The sequence below is a fragment of the Cebidichthys violaceus genome, unplaced genomic scaffold (genome assembly GCF_023349555.1).
Source record: "Cebidichthys violaceus isolate CVI_PGR_0920_01 unplaced genomic scaffold, fCebVio1.0.p SCAF_13, whole genome shotgun sequence".
NCBI classification, from domain to species: domain Eukaryota; kingdom Metazoa; phylum Chordata; class Actinopteri; order Perciformes; family Stichaeidae; genus Cebidichthys; species Cebidichthys violaceus.
Window position 1 is genome coordinate 7,571,845 of NW_027176296.1, and position 23,653 is coordinate 7,595,497.

Below are 23,653 nucleotides of genomic sequence, written 5' to 3' on the forward strand. Positions count from 1 at the left end.
ACACAGGATTTGTCTGTGAAAGGTTTATTTCACTCTCTGTGTTTGTTTTAATCCTCATCCTCTCCGTCTCTTTACAGAGTGACCAAGTGCTGGTTTGGTGTGAAAACCACAGACGGTGTGCGCAGGTAAATACTCACGCACGCAAACTTGTACAGCTTTACTTCTAAAGATATTTTACTGACTTGCATTCAATTCCCTGAAGGCTTACTCAAAAATTAATCACTCTGTTCCTAACCCCAACCATAACCCTGTTCTTAAACCAGTCATAACCCTAAAACCGAGTCTTCGATGTATAGGAGGAAAGACCAGAGGGTCTTGGACCCTCCATGTTACATTTTCCCAGTGAAGCTCATTGCTTGAACTTGAGAAGAAGAAAGATCGTGACATCATATTATATACAAGCATCATGTCTCGACTGGGCCATGGAAACTATATTGCGTCTTACTGGCTGGCACCTACCTCAAACTAATATCTGTTTAACTGTTTAAATCAACATGCAAATAATCATGGCAACAACAGTATGTTTGCTTTGTGCTACATTACCATCTAACTGTCATCGGTGTAATGGTCCAAATCACAGGAAAAGGTTTAGCGCTGTCCTCGACTAAAGACGTTCATAGTCAACTAATCGATTAGTTGATTGAATCAACAGATCTGTAAAACTGAGTTTCTCCACAAAGAATCCTGCAAAAGCACCACTGTAAATCTTGTGTATTAGACCAATATTACGAGATCGTCGACTAATCGACTTAAAGGGAGCAGCCCTAAAAAGACATTTATGATTTGAAGCCATGTTGTCTTTTTGGCTGTGGTAAGTGGCCATAATGCAAGTGTTGATAACACACAAGATAATCCTAACAAACCTGACACAACAACAGGACAAGCAGAGGCAGAGTGTCAGTCTTCAACTCTGCCTCGAGAGGTAAAGAGACGGACAGAGAGTCTTTCGTCTGCTTCTACTCTGTGTGTGCGTGTGTGTGTGTGTGTGTGTGTGTGTGTGTGTGTGTGTGTGTGTGTGTGTGTGTGTGCGTGCGTGTTAATTAATTGTTTGATTCAAGAGGAGTTTCCATGCTGTGTATATTTCGCTGCCAGTCCCTGTTGCAGGTCCAGCTTGTTCCAGCTTCCTGGACATTACTGTTGGTGTTTTAGAGCGCTATCCACAGTTTTTGGATAAGACAGAAACATGGTCTCCATATTTTCATGCAAATTATCATGTTTTAATTCAGAAATGCTACAAGATGAAAAAACAGAAAAATGTGTTCAGTATTGTAAAAAAAAAGAAAAAAGAACTAGAGAGGATAAGAAAATTGCAATTACTAAACAAATAATGTAAGTTCAGAAACTTTTTTATGGACTGAATAATGATGCTGTGTAATCTGCAGCCCAAAAAATCTCTGTCCACCGTGACCTTTTACTTACTGACCTTAACTTACTCGATATTAATGACTTGTTGAAAGATTCTGTCTGGTTTCTTATTGATGTGTTTTCTGAACTCTCCGTTCAGGTTCAGACCTAAAAGCTTCATCCCAGCTGAAAGCACACCTGAGTCATATTTTACTTCTTGTAACACTTCCAAGCTTTTCTACAAATGCTCAGTTGGACTGAGGGGAAAAAAAGCAAGAAACAGACGTGAGAGCGAGCTTTTTTTTCTTTCTTTCTGTACAGCGTGTACATCAGTAGTGTGTGTAGGTTGAGGTTAGTCGGGGTTAATATCAACAACAGTCGAGAGCTTGCCCCCCTCCAAAACTCTCACCAACAGACCGTTTCAGTGAATACCGCACTGAGCAAACTCACTGAGCAGACTTCAGCGATACCTAACCCCCTCGCTACCTCAAACACAAACACACTCAGCTCCTTTGACCTTACCCGAACGTACCGATATCCGTTCCTTCCTTCTCTCCCTTCCTTTTTTTCTGTTCCTGATATTTAGAGTTCAACTACAACACCGAGAGAATGAGAAAATATTTTCAACGTCCACATTTTATTACCTTGGCTTCGTGTCTTGCTGTTGTGCATGTGTGAATACCAGTGTGGCACTGTGCTGTAACCAACGTCCAACAACAGTCTCTGAAACTGGCCAGTGGGGGCTGCCGCTGTGTCGACCACAATTTTCCTCTCAGACAGGCTGATACTGCACAGACATGCACAGTGTCTCTTCTTGCTTGTTTGAATTGCGGAGTTATTAATTCTTACCGTTTTTACAGTCTGTTGAAAGTGGACACAACCCAATTTGTAATAGTCACCAGAGCAGGCCAACAAAAATAAATTAGAACAGAAAAGCAAGTATCCCAGTCCTCAGCCATGGGTTCCTAAGATTAATCAAAGTAATGAATTATAAAGCAGAGGAAGTCCAATACTGTTTAATGCTCCCAAGGTATGTATATTTGTTAACAGGATATGTGGGAGATATTTAAGACTTGTTATTTTATTTAAAATCATTATGCACTTTGGGGGCATTATACAGTGAGCATAGTCCACTGTATAATTGTTTCATTAGGATAACTAATATTCCTAGGTTTCTACTCTATTCTTTATTCTGCATTTGTTCTAGTAACAGTTTTGTTATAAGAAGGTAATCTACAGATACCAACAACAGCTTCTAATGAACTATAGAGAGAGACTATAGTGTTTTAAATGTTTCAGTCACACTACTGGTTGCAGGGATTGCAATGCAATTCGGTTGGTCCATCATCTTTGCTCTGGACTGAAGCAGCTATTACAGATGTTCATGTTCCCCTCAGGATGGATTGTCATAACTTTGGTGATCTCCTGACTTTTTATCATCAAGTCAAAATATATATTTATGACAAAATCCCTGCATTAATAATGACCTTCACAATAAAGCTGTCAAGTATTCAAAATTTCAATTTCAACAGACTTGACATTTGTATTAGAAAATGAATATGCAATTTTGAAATAAAAAAGTAGCTACGCACGCAGAATGCATTGAATGTTGGGTAGTACTTGCTATCTTTGGACGTTTTCAAACAATTTAAACAGAAAACACATGTTTCATACTGTGATATTTACTGGAAATGTCATACAATATAGTCAACAACAAGTAGGAAACTTTCAGCTCCCTGGTGATCTCCCTCCAGCCATGGCTGCAACCTTATTTAGGTTTTTGTTGTGAAATGAGGAGGCATCATATCAACAGAAGCCAACATTATCAAATATTAAATGTTGTCCAACTGCAAGCAGCCAGAAAAGAGCTTTACTTAGACACCATCTAAGACTGGACACATTTTAATTTTAAATTCAATAATTATCTGATTATAAGATAAACAAATCTGACCAGACATCTGGTTTCAGTCCTTGCACCATTAGTTGGGACTAACACATTGTTAAGGTGCAATACTCGGCCCTTGGCTGGACCATGCTCTCTACAGAGAGAATGAGAAAGTCAGAGGGGAGGAAGTAGTGACTCCGCTGGTCCTTAGCTGTTAATGTGTTGGAAGAAAAACACTCCCCTGAACAGTTTGATTTTCAGACCTTTTCTCTGGGGGAGCTACATTTTTGTTATGTTTCTAAACCCAATTTAAGGGTTTTTAGTAAGGCAAATCTCACAAAATGTGACTTGGTCTCAACATGCATTCCATTGCAGGATCCCATAAAGCCTCTTGGCAGTGTGACATATTCAATAACTTTTGACAGAGATTTTTACAGAATAATTTAGGGACTGGTATCACTTTTCCTCAACTCTATTTTGGGTCCTTACCCAGACTTGGAGCAGTTCTCACAAAGAGGTTGTTCTCACTGAGTTTTTAGGTAATAGTCAGTCGATTCGCTCACTGCCACACACCCACACACCCAAAATGGTGCACTGCGAAACTAACGGATAAATTAAAGTTCCCATTTCATCTATATCACTTAAGAGGCTGAAAGCTTGCAATGATCCATTTTTTCTCAAGGAAATGACACAAAACAATTAAAATAGCAAGATTTTTTTATATATTATTATTATTTTTAGAAATTTCATGGCCTTTTCTTTAAGAAACTTTAATCTCCGAATGTATAGATTTGCGGGACATGTAGGACATTCTCTGTTATACATGAAGAATGTTAAAGAATAAAAAAAATGGATAGAACTTCTCTAAAGCTACTCTTCTAGTGAGTGGGATGCCTTTCAGGCTACAGTACAAATAGGATGGAATAGGAAAGAGAGATGAAGGTAAGCATGGTTCCATTGACTGGTGCTTTATCTGTTCCTTTGTTACATAAGGGTCCGGACTCTCTCGGTTGAAGACGCACAAACACACACCAGGCAGATGTTGCCCCAACACATATGGTTTGTGTCACATCATGAGTGGACCCTCTCTCGTGGAAACACACATGGGAGTTCACTAAAACTGAACTACAGCCCTCACTCAATTCCTCAATCTGTCCATCTCCTTCTTTTATCTCGCTCTTCTCTCTCTCTCTCTCTCTCTCTCTCTCTCTCTCTCTCTCTCTCTCTCTCTCTCTCTCTCTCTCTCTCTCTGTCTGTCTCTTACACACATGCAAAGTAGACGGACTAATGTGTACCAGGTGTGTGAGGCAGCGGGACGTCCACTAACAAACAGGTCTGATGCAGAACAAAGAACAGAGCTATCAAGTCACTGTTACTTTCTCTCTCATCGTCTCTTCATTGTTCATTCCTCATTACTCGCTCTTTAGAGGATCACATTACTTGGAATACCAGTTGGAATAGTTCTGTATGCTTAGATGTCCCATCATACTGTAAGTTATAACTCTGGTTGTACTATTGTCTTATGCATAAAACTTATTAGAGGCTGTTTGGTTCCTTCATAAAGACCACAGAAATAATTTGTGTTCTACCCCACTCCCCCATAAAACCCAAACTGTCAGTGTCGGAGACAAGTACCAACCAGGAAGAGACTCAAAATGACCACAAAGAGACACAAAACTACTACAAAGAGATTCAAAACAGCTACAAAGATACACAGAACAACCACAAAGAGACACAAAACGACCACAGTGAGACACAAAACAACTGCACATTTGTGAGTTGTGATTTTGGGCCGTACCAATTAATTTAAATGAATTGAACTACAAAGAGACACAAACAACAAGAGGTAGATGCATAATGAACACACAGAGACACAACACAAGAACAAAAAGAGGCTATAAGTCTGTGTGAGGCCAAAAAAAGCTGTGAAGAAATCCTTCAGCTGTAGAGATTGAAAGCTTTGTCTTTGGGGCTCGGTTCCACCTTCACCACAGCAGTCACCTACACCTACTGCAGTCAGTGTGCACCAGTCCACCTTTGAACACATGCTCCATCATACCCTCACTTATGAACAAGATATTTGAACTGTGGAAGCTGTTCTTTGTTTACTGGCACACTTGAAGGTCTCACTCAGCTGCAAATCAAGTGTTGGCTTAAAATGAAATTGATCGCAACGTTCTAATCGAAAGACAGGAGGAAATGATAGAAGAGGAAAATGTTGGAAAAGCAGTCATCCCTGTGTGCCAGGCCAAAGCACTCTCCTCCACAGATTTTAAAGTACAACAGCTGCAAACAACAGCTTGCTAACCTGTTTAAGCTTGCGAATGCTTTTCTTTCTTCTCCTTTTCCCACAATCATTTCTATTCCCTCTGCTGTTCAGACTTGTCCAGTAGTTTAATAAGATGTCTGGTTGAGATATGTTACATTTACTTGGACATAAGTGGCAGTTTTTTCAAAATATTGTTAGAAATGCCAGCTCATGCTCGCAGGGCATTGAGGGAATATATCAGGTTTTCAAATCTGCCCCTGATTGATTCTGTTTGGATTTTCGCCTTTTAGAAAGTTAATCAACCAGCTGATCTTACAGTTTAAAACCGCTGTGCGTTCTTAACAATGAACCTTATATAGGTGAAGTGTTTTGATAGCCACCTGCACCAACACATCCATTTCTTTATTGTCCATACTTCCTTCCTCTCTTCGTACAAAATAGAGTAGTCAGTCTAGCATCCTTAAGAGAAAGCACAGAAATATAATGATTTGGAGTAACACAGAGAGAGAAAGCTCTGTCAGGATTTTGTCTGAGGTTATTGTGGGCTCATGTGGTTTGAGAGGTGAGGAAGTTAACCACCAAACTATCTCAAAGCATCTGTCTTTTTGACTGTCCTCTTTCCCCTGTTCTCTTTCTTCCAGCCTTTCCTCTCCTCCCGCAAGCTGCCGACTTAAGTAAGCTCCGGTTGTTGTACATGTTTTTCTAAAGGTCTGGCAAAAGTTGAACATGCTTTTCAGAGGGATTTGTGGAATTTGTTCCGCTACTTTTTCGCTTACGTTCCACAAAACTTGATGTGTGTGTGTGTGTGTGTGAGTGTGTATGCAGTGCAGTCTTTAAAAAAATGTGCTTAGCGGGAATAGAATATATTGTAATTTTAATATTGTGGGAGGAAAAACAATTATAAGGTAGATTCTTTAATTACACTTTACAAGTATTTTGAAACACGTAGTTTGTGTCAATTTTTCTCAAAACCACATTTGACATACTATACAAAAAATTGCAATTATATATTCTAACAGAATTAGTCACAGACTATTAGTATAGCTACAGTTATTGTTTTCATACAGTTACACTCCTGTCAGTTTGTTGTTTGGGGTGGTCCTCTACTTCTCTCACTACATCTTTAACCTGAAATTGATGTGACATCAGTGAGTCTGCATCAACCACTAAACTGCATGTTACAATGTGTGCCATCAGGTCAGATTTCGCAGGAAATCTGCTGAATTGCTTTGCAGGAAAGAATGAGGATGCTATTCTTCACTTCAAACAGAGCGGCCACGTTCTCAAAACAGCTGCTGGGGGAAGATGAGAAAAGCTGATGGAAAATCACTTTCAAGTTATTCTTTGTGTTTAAGATGGCGAATAAAAGAATAGTTTATAGAGGAAGAAACATCGAACAACAAGCTTTTGTTGTAAGCAATCACATTTATCTGAAATTTGGTCCTCAACGTATGAGAGATACTTGGTAAGCTTATAAAGAAGTGCCTTAAACTTGCATTAGTTCTAATGGCTAGCAGGGGGCAACTTCTCTGGTTGCAGAAAGAAGTCTGACTGTATGGTAGTCTTTGAGAAAATGACCCTATTTCTCACTTGATGTATTACCTCAGTAAGCACTGTAAACATGAGTTTATGGTCTTAATCGCTAGTTTCAAGTCTTCTTCAATAACGCCTGATGTTTATTTAGTAAATTATGGTCCTATTTAGAGTAAAATAGATGATAAAGCAGGGTACCGTAGGGCATGGCTACCTTGTGATTGACAGGTTGCTACCACAACGTTGTCCGGTCTTAGAGTTGTGCGTGTTTTTCATTTTAGGACTTAAACCCTTTCTCAGAGTGTATTCAATCCATGAAATAATTGCAACATTTTGGTCCCCTAAAAATGTCAAAATCCAAGATAGCCAAAATGCAGAACTCAAGGCTTCAAAATCGTAGTTTACAAACCAATGTGACATCGCGATGACTACATCGATTTCTTATATACAGTCTGTGGTTTCACCACACAGGGTAATCCAGGTACCCTGAGATTGAGCATGAAGTCATAACTACAATTTAAAAAAACTAATTTTAAGGACATGATAAAAAGACAGCTTGTGCATAGCCAACAATTCACTTTTGAGAACTGTGGCTTCTTTTGTTAAATAGATAACGGGTTAATGTTTGTCAAATTAGGGTATTGATATTGATTACAATATTGCTAAATGTTTTGATATTGGCACTAGTGTTTTACACCAAAACTAAAGGAATAGTATCAAAAACGATTCCCAATACTAAATGCTACACACATGTACTGTATGCTAGAAAATATAAAATAGACTCCGAACAACTGATGACAAGCTGAACACACAAATGAACATAAATAGTTTTTCACATTTCACCCACTGAACAAACCGGTGACTGTATATATGCAGAGTGAGCACATCTGGTCTGTGTCTGTCTTTCTTTGTCTCTCTCTCTCTCTTTCTCGCTCCCTTTTCTCTGGGCCTGTTTCACTGTTTGTCTTTCATCTCTTCTCTCCTTTTCAACTGACACTCACTTCTCTCCCCCCTCTATCCACTCTGAAACCATATCTCTCCTCCCCTCCCTCGCCCATTTCCTCTCCTCCTTCTCGCTGAGTGTGGCTGTCATCCCTCTATCGTGGCAGGTGAGGCCATAAAACAGCAGGGGAGGCCAGAGGACGGGCGAGAGACAAGGTGTGTGTGTGTGTGTGTGTGTGTGTGTGTGTGATTGATTAATTATTATACAGATATCTGAGGAGCTCCAATGCAAACTGTGCACACAAACAGACGCATATGCGGCCATTAATCTAGGCTCTGTTGCTACAGTGTGTTGGTGTGTTAAGCAGTAACATCTCTGACCTCTGACCTCTGCTGTATCTACCGTTCTCTCTCTCTCTCTCACACACACATAACTCATAATGTCGCCTTCAAGGCCAAAAGTCTCCGTTTGTCTCTCAGCTCCTCTTACATAAATATAGTGCATGTACTTTTCAGGGATTTACAACATCCAAGTGATATTTGAGAGAGTAAGGTGTCCACTAACATACCACGAGTGTTTCCAGCTTCAATCCATTTGCTTCGACTTTGCACTCCCTATTGAATGTATATGCTATTGTAAAAATAATAAATACTTACATTTATTACTTAAAAAAACACTGTTACATGTAAATGGTTTGCGGTGAATAGGCCATATTAGCATTAGTAAAAGAAGGGATTATTAGTATTACTAGCAAAATATACGTTAAATATCAAACACTATATACATTCATGATGCAGAATGGCCCCTGTCAGTGTTAAATTAATATATAATTGGATTATCATTGTTCATTATCATTGTTCTTGCCTTAATATGTGAGCAGTAATTAAATGTTGGAGGTAGGTTCATGTAGAGTTAATTACAAATACTACTATGTAAATATGGAGTAAAAAGTAGAGCATTTCTATTTGAAATATGGTGAGGAAAAATAATAAAGTAGCATTAAATGAACTTTACTTCAGAACAGTAATTGAGTAGTACTTATTTGCTTTCAACTACTGTACAATACAAAAAAATCTTTATTCTAAACTTTGGTGGAAATTTGTCTTAACTTCAACCACAATTAGTTTCTAAAAGTAAACGTAAAAATGTGAAAACAGAGCCATTTAAGACAACATGTAAAATGTTAAACATTCACCTCATCAAGATGAATAACATGCAGAGCAGAAGAAGGACGGGAGGAGAGGTGTTGAGGTGAGGCAAGGAAGGAGGTTGAGAAAGACAGCACGGAGATGAGGTCAAGGAGAAGAAGAGGAGTGATAATGTGAAGACAGGAGACAAAAAGAACAGAGGATTACAGAAAGGGATGGGAGGGGGAGAGAGGAACAGGGGACGGTATGAAAAATTAAACATGTCTGTAACTGATCAAAGTGGCAGCAAAGGAAGAAAAGGGGGAGTACAGAGTGGGCTGGGTTTGGATGCAAGATAGAGTGGTGTTGGTTGTGCTGTGTGTGTGTGTGTGTGTGTGTGTGTGTGTGTGTGTGTGTGTGTGTGTGTGTGTGTGTGTGAGAGAGGTGTTTTTAAGTCGATTTTGACCACCTGAGCAGCACGTAGTCGAGAAGAGACCCACGAGAGCTCCTTGAAGAAACACATCACACTACAGGATCTGGTTACACTACTGTCTATGTGTGTGTGTATGTGTGTGTGTGTGTGTGTGTGTGTGTGTGTGTGTGTGTGTGTGTGTGTGTGCGTGTGCGTGTGTGTGTGTCTTGTATTATCTCTCTGTCTCCTCATACCCAGACTCCTTGAAGAATGCATAGTTCAATTACAGAGGAGGAAAAAGAAAAGAAAACTTAAAGTTGCATTATGTGGCCAGAATTCTAGTTTAAAACATTGAAAAAAATCTCTGTATTGTGTTGCAGAGATATCTACTAAAATGAGCATGCTAACCAGTTAGCTCCGGTAATACCACTTGTACCTCGGGAGGCGATAGTAAGTCAAAGCGTCCAGTCTGTCACTAGAGCTGCACCGAGGGCTTGTCAATCGCGAGTCCTTTTCTCCATTATGCCACTTTGGATTTAAATTCAATAAACCAACAATCAAAACATACACTGACTGTACAGACTCCAGTTAGTGGCACAGTAAACACAAGCACTAACTTATTACATCAACATTTTACAGAATACAAATATATACTTAGCTGGCTTTTACAGTCAGCAGATTAATGCACATGTGCGTACACACAAACTCTTATTAGAACAAGCATGAGGATGAAGGCAGTATGCTGTGAAGTAGCCAGCAAACCAGCTTTCTTCATAGATAGATTCATAGATAGATTGTTTACCTATGTATTAGACAATATACATAAGAAGGTGAGCTAATAGGACCCACAAAGTTTAAGTTATACAGTCATGGAACATAGTGGACAATATGGACAGCGGAGAAGGTGTTTTAGTCATTGCTCTCCATATTTAGATTTTTATATTGTCATTTTTGGAATCCATTGTAGCTTTCGTAATTCTAAGATGACTACAGCCCTGTGGAGAATCAATCTACAAACTTTTCACTGCCACACTTCAAGCCTACAGAGTGTTTAATACTCAGTAGGGAGACTTTGGGGGTGGAGTATCACTTCAAGCTAACCCAAACTTTTTCTTCCATGACTTAAATGAAATGAGCCGACTATACAACATTAAACAGCTATCATGCTTCATGCTGAGACTGCATTTTATTTCCTACAGGTTAAGAAACAAGCACATATGGCTTCACTGTCTTTGGTTTGTCGATGCTAAATGAATCCCAGCAACAAGTTACTATGTGTTTGTCCCTTATTTTATATGTAAAATGAGAGTTTACCTGGTGCAGTGCTCAATTGTGGTGATAACCCTAACAGTATCCAAAGCCATCATTCTGCAAATAGACCCATTTGGAGAACATGTTTTCATCCAACAGTAGCTATATTTGTGCAAAAGACGAAGGTTTTATGGCTTTTTGTTGATTCCGTTTGTTCCCCTGGAATCAGTGAGATGGAATAAATTGTAAAAATGATTGAAGCCAGGCATACTGGGGAGCTGAGGGAGACAGACAGAGGGGGTGAGAGAGGATGGGGGGAGGAGGTTTGGGGGTGAAACCGCAGTTTTTATACGTTGTCTGGATTTAATTTGGTAAGAGCCATCATTCACCAGTTCACTGAGGTGGCAAACCAGATGAGCGTGTGCATGTAAGCTTTAGGAGTGTGTGTTTCCTCTGTTTTCCCTACCTGCTTAAACACTGAGAGCTCTGCAAATGCTAAAATGCTACTTAAAGGAATAGACAGTTTTGGAAATATGCTTATTATATTTTCTGGCGTAGTTAGATCAGTACCACTCTCAGAAGTGCCCTGTAGATATAAGACTGTAGTTAGTAACTTGTTACCTTAGCAAATAGGCTGGAAACGGGACAGAGCTAACCTAGCCTAATGACAAAATCTGTCTTTAACTGCACCTCTATATGGGTCTGCGTATGTAATATTAGTGAGCTTTAGAGGTGCTAGTAGGTGGATTCGGTTTCCTTTGGACGGCGTCAGGCTACGTGCTAAGCTAACTGGCTGCAAGCTGTAACTATATATTGAACAGACCGACATGAGATCCTCTCAACTAGTTCACTCTTCATCAAGAAAGCAAATGTTGAATTAATGCTTTAAGATGGTGTTGATTTTCTCAATTTATCATGTGTAATCAAACAAGTGTGAATTGTGAAAGCCTATTGTGCCTTAAGCCTCATATTTTGTTTATTTCTATTTGTTTGTTTATGTGTAGTGCCTTCAGCCATGCAAAGAACTGTGGGAAACAAGGAAGGTGCTTTCTCCAAAGTCTTGTGAGGTAAGACAGAAAGAGAGCACATAGTGTATAACTCTCTCCGTGTGTGTGTGTGTGTGTGTGTGTGTGTGTGTGTGTGTGTTTGACAAAACCCTTGGTGGCTGTGTCACTCCTGCACCAGAAACTTGCTTTTGTTGGCACCATGAAGCTGTTTTCTGACTGTGAATTCCATGAATGAGCATTCCTGTGTGTGTTTATGCAAGCTTTCGTGTGTTATGAATAACATGTTTGTGAGCTTTTGAATGTACATGCGTGAGTGTATAATGTGTGTGTGTGCGGCCTTAAATTATTATTTGTAAAGCCAGCCGCTGTGGTCTTCAGATTAGTTTTTCATCACAATAGCTGAAGCATGTTACTGGCTGGATGGCTGACTGGTTGGGAACACAGGGTAATTCAGAGATATTAGCTAAAGCTTGTGTTTATATTTTGATGATATGCAACCATGTGCAGAGGCACACACACACACACACACACACACACACACACACACACACACACACACACACACACACAAACCCCCTTTCAGACCAGGCTGCCTTCAAAGAGTCAGTAGGAGTTTACCAAAGGAAACACTTTCACCTCTGCTGTGTTTTTCTGCCCTCATGTGTGTGTTTATACATTACGTATTATTTCCGTTGTGTGTCAACTGTAATAATAACAATTCCTCCCCTGTCCTTTCTCTCAGAAGCAGACGGAGTGTGTGACGAGCAGGGAGTTTCTGACCTCTCTCAGGTCGTCTCGTCAGGGGGACTGCCCTCCGCCTCAGCGAGCCACCGGATTCGCTGCAGCCTGCGTGGAGAGCTGCTCGTTAGACCAGCATTGTCCTTCCCCCCGGAAATGCTGCTCTAATGAATGTGGACACACTTGCCAAGCACCAGCCAATCTATATAAAGGTAAAGAAGGCAGGTTGGGACTTGTTTGTAACATTGTGTGGGCTTTATTATAAGAGGTTGCTGCACTGATGGAGAGAACTTGTTTAAAGAAGTTGTTTTTGATTTTGTCAATTAGCACTGTGATGATTAAAAGTGTCATTGCTGGTGTTAAAAAGGATCTCTGTTAGCTGAGTGCTGTCATTGGCCAACTGTGCTTTGTTGTGCTTTGTTGTTTCTTTGGGAGGGATGCCCTTCCAATATTTAATGACATCTAGCTCTTGTTCCTATGGTGTTTAAATGTACTTATTGTGAGTTGCTTTGGTTAAAAGTGTCAGCTAAATGAAAGGAATACAATTTAATGCAATAAAGATCCTTAAATATTGCCTGCTTGACTGCATCTGAAGTCCCAGATGGCCCCGCCGTGGTTAAAAGCTCCAGCTCAAGTCTGCGTTGAGCTAGTCAGGAGTGCAAACTGCCTCAGATGCAGACGTGACGAAGATTGGGTTGCCATAATATTTAAACACAAAGAAAATATTGTTTGAGTGGTGACATATTTTGCTTTACCAATTTTGTCATATTTTTTATGAAGTGACTGAACAGTTTTAAAAGCACTGACTATATACTGTGTTTTCTCCAGTAATTAGATATGATGGTGTTTGAGACATCCAGTGAAACTTGTCCATGTATGTATCCATAGTGTCACAATGTTGATAGTCAAGTAATTTCATTTACATGTCCCACCAATCACAAAATCTGTAAAAAATGTTAAACATCCTGTACACTTTTATCCTCAGACCATTAATCTCACAATCAGTTTGGGTTATTTGATGTTATGTACATTTCTTTCCTGTTTTGCCCCTTTAAATAACAATTCCATGATTCCCAGGTGTTCCTCTGAAGCCTCGCAGAGAGATAAGCTTCGTGGAGGATTCAGAGGGATGCGTGAAGGTAGTGTGGGTGTCGAAGTTCAATGTCAGCGTGGAGCCGGTCGTTTACATGCTCCAGTCACGCTGGAACGTCGGGATTCATCCCAGTGAAGACCATGCCTCTCCATGGACTACTGTTGCAATGGTAACTACTGTACAGTAGCCATCACCCTCTCATCTTTCAACCCGGGTCTTTATATTGAGGATTAGAATGTTTGAGATATTGCGATCATAAAGAAATTCACATTTTGAGTCATCTTTCATTATTTAAAGAGACAATTCTGCTAATATCACCATCTCTACGTTATTTTGGGAATAATAGTTGATGTAGGAAAGCTACATCATGTACATTGATGTAACAACAAGGCACTTAACTGATTCTGTCATTGAAAGAGTCATTGAAGCTATACAAATTGTTCCCTGTGCCTTTAACGGTGGAACAGCGCCACAAAGTTTGTAACATATCTTTAACTCATAACTCTCAATTTGCCTCGAATGATGAAACTTCTCAACTATGGAGATGGATGTTAGACTCTGTTTCCACCTCATCAGTCTGCTGCCTTGCTGTCTAAACCTCTCCAACCCAGCCAGTCTCCTATTCTGCCAGGGTAAACCGTACGTCTGTGTGTGCGTATGAGTGAGTGTGTGTGTGTGCACCGTACGTCCGTGTGTGTGTGTGCCTGTGTGAGGTTAGGTAAATAAGCAGAGCTTAAAAAGGAACCACAGGCAGCCACAGTTGTTCCACCGGCTGACTCTGAATGACTGAACGCTCATTATAGACTTAAATAGATGGCAGCTCGTGTCTGTCTGTGTGTGTGCGTGTCTGTGTGTGTGTGTGTGTGTGTGTGTGTGTGTGTGTGTGTGGATCAGTATATCTTAAGCAGTTGATTACATTTGCACTGTCAGGGAGACAAAACATGTGAATCTTTAGCAATTTTAACCATAATTCTGGCAAATCATTTAATTTCACTATTATGAGATGGAATTCCAATCCGACTTTCCACCTCATTAACTTGTAAAACGTATGTCTTAAAGTACACAGGGCTCTGTCATGTTTTTGAAAGAAGATATAGTGTGGATTTGTGAGAGATGGCGAAACATACGTGCCCAAAGTGGGCTTCAATTGAAGCAAACTTTTGTTATATTTAGGATTTAGAAAATATAGTGAAAATATAGTGATTTCCATAAAGAACAACTCTTTCAGTGTTGAAAAAAATAAAGTAGTTTGACATTTTGGGAAATAAATGTACATTTCCGAGAGTTAGATGGTTAGATTTACACTGCTCTCACGTCTGTATGCTGAATATAAAGCTAACACCAGCAGCTGGTTGGCTTAGTGTAGCACAAAGACTGGAAACAAATGAAAACAGCTAGCATGGTTCTGTCCAAAGATGAGAAAACCTGCCTACCAACACCTCTGAAGCTCTAATTAACACACTACATCTCATTTGTGTAATATCTGCACTATTTCTTAGCTGGGTGCAGTCACTTCCAAGAAATAGTCCAGTAGACTCTCTACAAATGAGAGATAACTTGTTAGTTAGTTAGCTTTAGAGGTGCTGGTGGGCAGATTTTGTTACTGCCTGCTGGACAGAGCCAGTTAACCGTTTCCCCCTGTTTCCAGTCTATATGCTAAGCTAAGCTAAGCTAATCAGCAGCTGGCTGTAGCCTGGACAGTCGAGCACAGACATGAGAGTAGTACCAATCTTCTCAAACTCTCAGCAAGAAAAACACTTTGTATATTTCCCAAAATATAAAACTATTCCTTTAAATATTTAAACCACTGGAGGTCAGCAAATGAACATTTTTAAGGGATGTTAAGTTACTCTTAAAATTCTAAATCTGTCATGAATCATGTATAATTGTATCTGTTAGATGAAGAAAGTTAATGAAAATGCGTTGAACTAAAGGCTTTCTCTGACATGCACGTTGTCATTGTTATATGTGATGTGTTTGTATTTATAGACACTTTCTGAAGATGTGGTTCTGTCAGATTTGAGACCTCAGCGCTGGTACCAGTTCAGAGTAGCAGCCATCAACAGCCACGGCAGCAGAGGCTTCACCACACCCAGCAAACACTACATCTCCAGTAAAGGTAGTACACACACAAGTCTTAACACATGCTCTCTTTTTCTTTATGAGAGTCCCATAGAGAATGATGATTCCTCCTGCATGTTTCCCCAATTTATCTGTTGAATTTTGATATTCTGTCACGAGACACTGAGCAAAACACAGGCTCTTGCGTTCCATTTGTGTCATTTTAAGCTGATATTGCTTCTCTGAAGAAAAGTCAGAACCTCAGGGACATTTCCTGTCTTCTCCTTTCTCTCCCTTTAACTCAGAGTTGATTGTTAAAGTACACCCAGCAGAAATTATCAGGCAGTCCATAAAACAAAGACGGGAAACAAAAAATAGTCGATTTCAAATGCACGTATTCACACATGTATACAGTAGGCCAACGCATACTCATTCAGTTGGTTTAGTGCCAAATCCCTGTTGCAGGTCTGTGAGACAAGACACACACACACACACACACACACACACACACACACACACACACACACACACTGTAGGAGGTCTTAGCTCTAATGCTTAGCAGGCTTAGGTCAGATTGGTGTTGCGCCAGGATTGGCTAGGGATATGAATCCCCTGCCATGATTGGCTAAAGCTTGTCTGCATTTGAATAATGACTTCAGGTTGGACCGAGCTTTGGAAAAAGGTTCTTTATCAGTTGAGCTCTTATGGGAGATTATAAAGAGGTGTCTGAGATAGCATTTTCCACCACTTTCAACAAAACACCAAATAGTAGAATTCCTCATGTAATAAAGTTAAGAGAATATACAAGCTGTCCATGTTGTACTGAAACTTGCCCATCAACATATTAAAGCAATAATTAATGGGACATTTGGGAAATACTCTTATTTGCTTTCTTGCTGAGAGTTAGATGAGTAGATTCTCATGTCTGTCCATTATATATGATTACACTTCTTTGCCTGCATATAAGCCAGTGTGTATTTTTTACTTTTACGAATGGAGGAATAAGGGTATAACTTATGTGTCTATCTGGAAGCAGTGTCATGTTTAGCAAACCACAATGTAAAGAAAACAGAGAAGAAATCAGGAAATAGAAATCTATTTCAACCCAGTGACGGTGCATACAAACCACTACATCCCTGAAAAAAACGTGAAAGAATTGGATTTATCAACACAAATTATGAACAATATTTAGTGTCTTGAAGAGGAATGTATTTTCTTGTGTTCTACTAGAAGATCACAAATGGCAGTAACGTTACCATGCTGACATGTACACCAAAACTCAAAACAGCAGACTGGGTGCTTTCTTATGTATGGATTGAGCTTTAGAGGTAGTGGTTGGTGGATTTTGACAGAGCCAGGCTATCTGTTTCCCCCTGTTTCCAGTCTTTATGCTAAGCTAACTGGCTGTTGGCTATAGCGTCACATATAATAGACAGAAATTAGCATGGTATCGATCTGCTTATCTAATTCTGAAGAAAGCAAGCAAGCTTATACCCCAAAATATTGAATTAATTCTCTGAGACACTGTGTGTGTGTTTGGGTGGGTGCCCTTGTATGTGTGTGTATTTTGAGGGCCAGAGTTAAAGGTTAAAGACACACACTTCAACATTCAAAGGAGTCAGAGTCTTGTGTTTCCAGTCCAGTGGTCTGATTAGTCAAGGGCTGGAGGTCAGGGGTCACAAATCAGGACGTTTGCAGATTTCAGGATGGTTGGAGTGACCTGATGCTAACCAGAGAGAGAATCGGCATTTTCAAATCCCCTTTCCTATTTGTTCAGATATTAGGGTTGCACAGTACCTGCCAGCAGTAATTACTAGGGAATGTCTGGTTCAGAAAACTCATCTTGATGTCTTCGTCTTATGAAACAATTGACTGAAATCCACTGATTGAAAAAGAAATACACAGTGAAAAAGGCCTTGTGTGTTTTGGTTCTGATCTACTTCTGGCATTGAGATACATCCTGCTTATTCCAAAGACAAACCACACACACACACACACACACACACACACACACACACACACACACACGCACACACACAGGCCAGGTCTAGCAGACCTGCTACGCTGCCTTAACTTTGATCTCTGCATCTGGGTCAGCTGAGCACAGCCCGAAGCCTGTGGGAGGCCTGCCACGGGGGATGTAGTTCTAATCAGATACATTTAGTTGTTTTAATCAAATACAGGATTGGGGTTTGAGTTTCTAATGAGATACAGAGCCAGTGTTGAAAGAGCAGCAACCTCAGGATTTAATCTTGGAGGCAAACAGTGACTAGTGGAGGTCGTCTTTAGTTTGTATTGTGGTAGCTACTGAAAAGGGCAGCTTCAGGGTTCTCCAGTATCGCTCACCTTTGATGCTGTAAATCTAATTGGCTTTGCAGACTTGAATAAGACTAAGAGGAAGAGGAAATTCTCCTTTTGACCCCCAGAATGGCTTCTCTATTTTGCTGCACTGAAACAAATTAAGCATTGAGTTATTAGACAATTCAGTCAAGCTGGTGAACGGCATCTGCTTTGTAGGAATCATGACGTTAACCCCAATTAGTCTTCACTAAAGCTCCATATATGCTTCCTCGCCATTGAGGCTGTAGATGACCTGGTATTGGATGTTAGAAACAGTTGGGACAAACAGGTTCAGGGTGTAATTTTCACAGGGGATGTCTTCTCCTCTTTTACAGTTTAATTGTGATTTATTTACTGTAGTCTCTCTAAACAATGCCTTCCGACTGTCTACCTCCCAAATCCCCATGAAAGAAGCTCTGACATGCAGGCACTACCCAGGGCTGACAGAAGTGCCAACAACTATTATTATTTTGATGATCATTTCTGCCATTTCTCTCTTGACAGCATTTCTCTCTCTCACTGCAGACCCTTCACCTCCAGAACCTCCAATAAACGTCAGAGTGAGCAACCAAACTCTAGACTGGACGTCTTCACAACCAGACACCCAGCTCACGGAAAGGTATCTCATCTCAATAGCTGAAATATGATCAGATAGATTAATGTTTCCCTGCTGGATTAGTAGCTATGCATCCTTTCAGGACTGCAGGCTACCGTTGTGGGCAGTCAGTCATAAAATGTGGTCACGTAGATGTCTGATGGCATAGCTGCATGCAAATTACAGTTCATCCCCGACCTTCTTCCAATCATATATTGCAGCGTCTTCTATTTGTGTGCTGTAATTCTAAACAAGGTCAGGTAAAGTTCAGACCATGTCTTAGGTTAGCAGGAATATTCCAATAAAACATTTAATAACAGAGGTGAAGACTTAAATTGTAGCTTCTGTTTGACATAATGATAAATTGTGTGCACATACATAAAACGATAGAAAGATAGGAAACCCAACATTAAGTTGTTGCATCTATTTTACAGGCAATCAATGGAACTTATGAGGAAACATTTACTTATAAACTTTACTCTGTCTACTTTATTACCTCACATTTGTTTCCATCCATGTTGTGGTGGTGTTTGATGACTTGTTGCTGTCTCTCCTCAGGTCGGGGGGCGGTGGCGTCACAGTGGCGGTGTTTTTAAGTTGGGAGCCCCCCAGAGAGGCAGACCTGCCTGTCCACAACTACAGAATCACCTGGATGTCTCGACAAGCACACACAGCGCACAAACACACACACACGCACACAGTGCACAAAAATGTGCTCACACGACCTACACACTCACGCACACCAGAACAGGGTAAAAAGGAAAGCAACAGCAGACTGACTCATGGGGTAAGGAAACATTTTTATAAATGTTATCAAACTAACTGAGATTATATAGTGATTTAAGTATGTTTATTTATTTATTTTTATCTCAATTTATTTATTTTCTCCTTTCTGTGCAATCTATTCCCATCAGATACACACATGTATGACCACATTGATTATATGATGTACATAATATCCCATAAATATTATGTGCTACTTCTTTGCACATTGTCAAAGTGCTTCCACACATGCACACATATTTCTACTTCTATACTTCTAGGGACCAACAAACCTGCTTACCCAGCCCATGAAACCAAGTTTAACCTTAAAGAAACAGTTATATGCATATTTACTTTCTTGCCAAGTGTTAGATGAGAAGATTAATGCCATTCTCATGTCTGTATGATAAATATGAAGCCACAGCCAGGAGACCGTTAGCTTATCTTAAAGATTGGAAGCAGGTGGAAACTTGCTTGGCCACGTCAAAAGGTAAGAAAATCTGCCTACCGGCACCTCTAAAGCTCACTATTCAACAAGTTATGTCTCATTTGTAAATTTGTCCTAAAATCAAAAGTGTAAAAATACCACATTGTGGTTTCATGGAGGGTTATGTGCTGGACTATTTCTTGGCCAGGACCATTGACTTTGTGTTGTCTCCACTGGTCTTCTGGCAACCTCACAGTGACAATAAGACTGCAGGCCAAGAAAAGAGCTCTTCTCAGTTCATTCTTGGCAAGAAAGCGAATAAGCAAATAATATCAAGCAACATATCGAAATGTTTTGTTCACCCTAAAACCATGTTTTAACCCTAAAACAGCCCTTTGAAGTGAGAAACGGGCAAAATGTCTCCATTCTTCAAACACACTTCAGTTTGTAGGTTTAAATCCAAATGAGTCCTTTCAAAGAATACATTAAAAGCACACGCACACGAACACACCGCATGCATAAGATCTATATAGCTGCACCTGAGAGATTTTACAAGGTCTGTAAACCCATGCACCAAACACACACACACACACACACACACACACACACACACACACACACACACACACACACACACACACATACATTCCTTGTTTTCTCTTGGTTCTGATTTTACAGGTCTCTGCAGTGCTCAAGCGGAGCAGGCTCTGTAAACAGCTACTGTATGCCAGTGGTGGTGCGAATTGGAATAACTGATTTCATATAACAATAGCAACTTGTATGTCGTGTACGTTTGAGGTTCAGCACCACACAATTAAATAGGAAAACAACACACACCATAGGAACAGATTACCTCAAATTAAAGAATGTCCTGCTGAACCACCTGTAGCCAGTAAAAAAGTCTACAAATGAGAATTAGGTGGAGGCATAGTGGAACTGCTGAGACATCTCAATTAAGCATTTGGATTCATATAATAAGGAAAAATTCGGTGCATATTGTTTTGCATTCTTAAAACTTGAAACTTACATCCCACCAAAGTTGATTTGACTTTTTAACGATAATTCAAGTTTTTAGATGTGTTACGTTTCATGATATTTTACTTTTTTTATTTATTATTTTACATTTTGATTTTGACATATTCACCTTGAAATTTATAACAATTTGTGCACATGTTCCTTGTGGATCTGAAAATGCAATATTGTCTTCAGACAGACATCCCATTATCTTTATGGGTCTTAACTTTGTTAGAGTACTATGACAACATGCAGGTAGGGGTTCACAGCGTTGAAATGACATGACAACTTAGCCATGTAGAGTGACTGACAACAGAGAGAAGTGGCTTTCCTGCATTTGGATAACATGTTTAACTCAAGTTAAAGCATCTGGGAATGTACTGACAACATGCTAGTCATTACAGCACGAGGGCCTTCGTGAGTGAGTGTTCAGTTATCATAGAAGTAAAGCATGAGATCTGTGCAGAGGTTGGGTTATATGACTGATGTCTAGATGATTATTCATTACTGTAGCTGCTAGCACAGCATGTGTATGTGATAACACACATTAGACAAAGAGACTGAACCATAGCTGTCTCGTTGTTGCTCAATTCAAAGAGTAACTTCTTTAGAAATACAATAGGTTTCTTGCTGTATTTCTGAAATTATATGTAATGCTTTTATAACAGTCAAGAGGGTGGATTTTACTATCATGATTATAGGCGTGATGGTGATGTAATATGTTCACAATGCAACCAAGTCTAGTCAGCAGCGCCAAAGTACCCATAATCACAGTAAACAGCACCGATATTACAGCTTTGACGCAACAGTTGTGATTGCCTGTGTAGGGACTGAACATTTTTTCCTTAAATTAGTGTACTCTTTGCACAGGATCCATCCGCTTTAGACCCTCTTAACTGTTCAACTCTAATAAGAGAATTCACTTCAAGAGTAGAGACAAAATAATCCAAAACATAAACATCAGAGTTTGGAGGTTTGAATGCAAGCACGCTCATATGGACCTAGCTATCCTAAGTAGTGATGGCGATCCCAGACTGAGCCTGGTGGAGCCATTTATCTCTAGTCTGCTCCTCTGTTCTGCTTGGCTGGGGCGCCTGGAATTTAAATGAGGCCCCCCTTACTAGTGTTTCCTACTTGCAGCTACATGTACATACACACACACACACACACACACACACACACACACACACACACACACACACACACACACATGGACAGCAGCATCACAACAGGTAGGTAGGGACCAGAATAATATTTCTGTGTGAATTAGTTTTCATATTATATAAAGACCCAATGTTGTTTTCCTCTCCATTAGCACATGATGATACTTTACCTAGATGTGTATAAAACATGCATCCTGTGGGTCAGGAATTTATGCAGGACTGGAGGGATTTAGCATTAAACCTGAAGTAAAAGGAGAAATTGGAGGAAGTATTCAAACATAGAAAAACCTCTGCTGAATCAGTGCTTTTAAATATACATCAGCCTCTTACATACAGTATAATGTTCACTGACATTATGCACCAAAATAGAAATCCAGGCTTCTCTCACTCTCTCTGTTTTACACACACACACACACACACACACACACACACACACACACACACACACACACACACACAGCTGTACAGGCCATATGTTTTGTCTATCTTAAGCGTAATGGAAATACTTCAACCCATTTTGTCTGCAGGTCACCAAGAAACTGCTTTTAACTTGCTTTTGTCTCATTCTGTCTTAAGTGTGCGCGCACACACACACACACATAGACACACACTTGTTATCATCCAAGCATCTCTTTGTTGTGACTAGCTGAAATCCATGCAGACAGACAGACCTGATTGACTAAGAGCCTGTTAATGAGCTGTCAGTCAAACAGCAGGGTAATGCAGAACAGGTCTGGACTGTCAGTCCCAGCAGACTGACACACAACACTTAGGCTGATGGTGATGAGGATTGTGATGACAGTAAGGATGATGAAGATGGTGGCAGTAACTGCTGGCTAAAATGGTGATCCTGAGGTTGTGTTTTGAATCAAGGACACAGGTTCATCAGAGCTATTTATGTTTCATTTGACATTGTCTCTATAAAACCCTGGTCAAATTCTAACAAGTGGAAGTGAATTAGGACAGACTGAGATTTAGCCAAGAACCACCGTTCCCAAAGGCTAAGAAAACTTCTCTGTTCCCATTCTTAAATGCGTTTATAGGCACAGTGTGAGCTGTGGCTGCAGGGTTTGCTGCCTGCGACTTCCTACTTCCTGTCTGTTCAGACGGTGGCCTACTGGGGTCAGAAGAGGTTGAAAAGTCACAGAGCCCAAATTGTCTTCTCCACCATAACTCATACAGGTAAACAAATAAACCACCTTTCTCATCACAGTATACTTTGTATATTTGTCACTAACACTGTATACCGCTGTATATATATTACATTTTCTCTTGACAATTTCAGTAGAATGTGATTTATTGATTATTTTTCTGTCTAACTTTTAACTATTAATATGCTTTACAGTGGTTGTAAAGACTTTTATACATGGTGCAAGGATGAATTATTCTTAATGGAATATATGCCATTGCCTCTCTCAGCAGTTTGGATGAACATCTTATCTTTAGATAGATAAATAAATATAGCCACGTGTAAAAACACTAGAAATGTATAACTTTTAGGAAAGCCCCAAATCTCTAGTAGTTTTTATTTTTTACAGATTTTTTTTGTTGGAATAAACAGTAAGGAACTGCACGGCTCAGATTTGCTCAGTTAGACTTAGGTTTCTTGCCCAAGTAGTGTAAACTGGAGCTGTACTGTTTGTGTCACTGTGATTCAACAATACAGTTACTTAAGGACTCTCCTAGCAA

At 39.9% G+C, this 23,653-nt stretch overlaps 1 protein-coding gene across 1 annotated transcript in view; it reads left to right on the forward strand.

The window, feature by feature from the left end:
• Positions 1-23,653, forward strand: part of anos1b (anosmin 1b) — a 39,184-nt gene that overhangs the window by 10,597 nt on the left and 4,934 nt on the right. The window contains exons 2-9 of the mRNA XM_068707147.1: positions 78-125; positions 11,769-11,831; positions 12,514-12,721; positions 13,587-13,771; positions 15,592-15,721; positions 18,529-18,622; positions 19,157-19,385; positions 23,008-23,146. Of these exons, the coding sequence (XP_068563248.1) occupies positions 78-125; positions 11,769-11,831; positions 12,514-12,721; positions 13,587-13,771; positions 15,592-15,721; positions 18,529-18,622; positions 19,157-19,385; positions 23,008-23,146 (1,096 nt within the window). The remainder of the gene's footprint in view (positions 1-77; positions 126-11,768; positions 11,832-12,513; positions 12,722-13,586; positions 13,772-15,591; positions 15,722-18,528; positions 18,623-19,156; positions 19,386-23,007; positions 23,147-23,653) is intronic.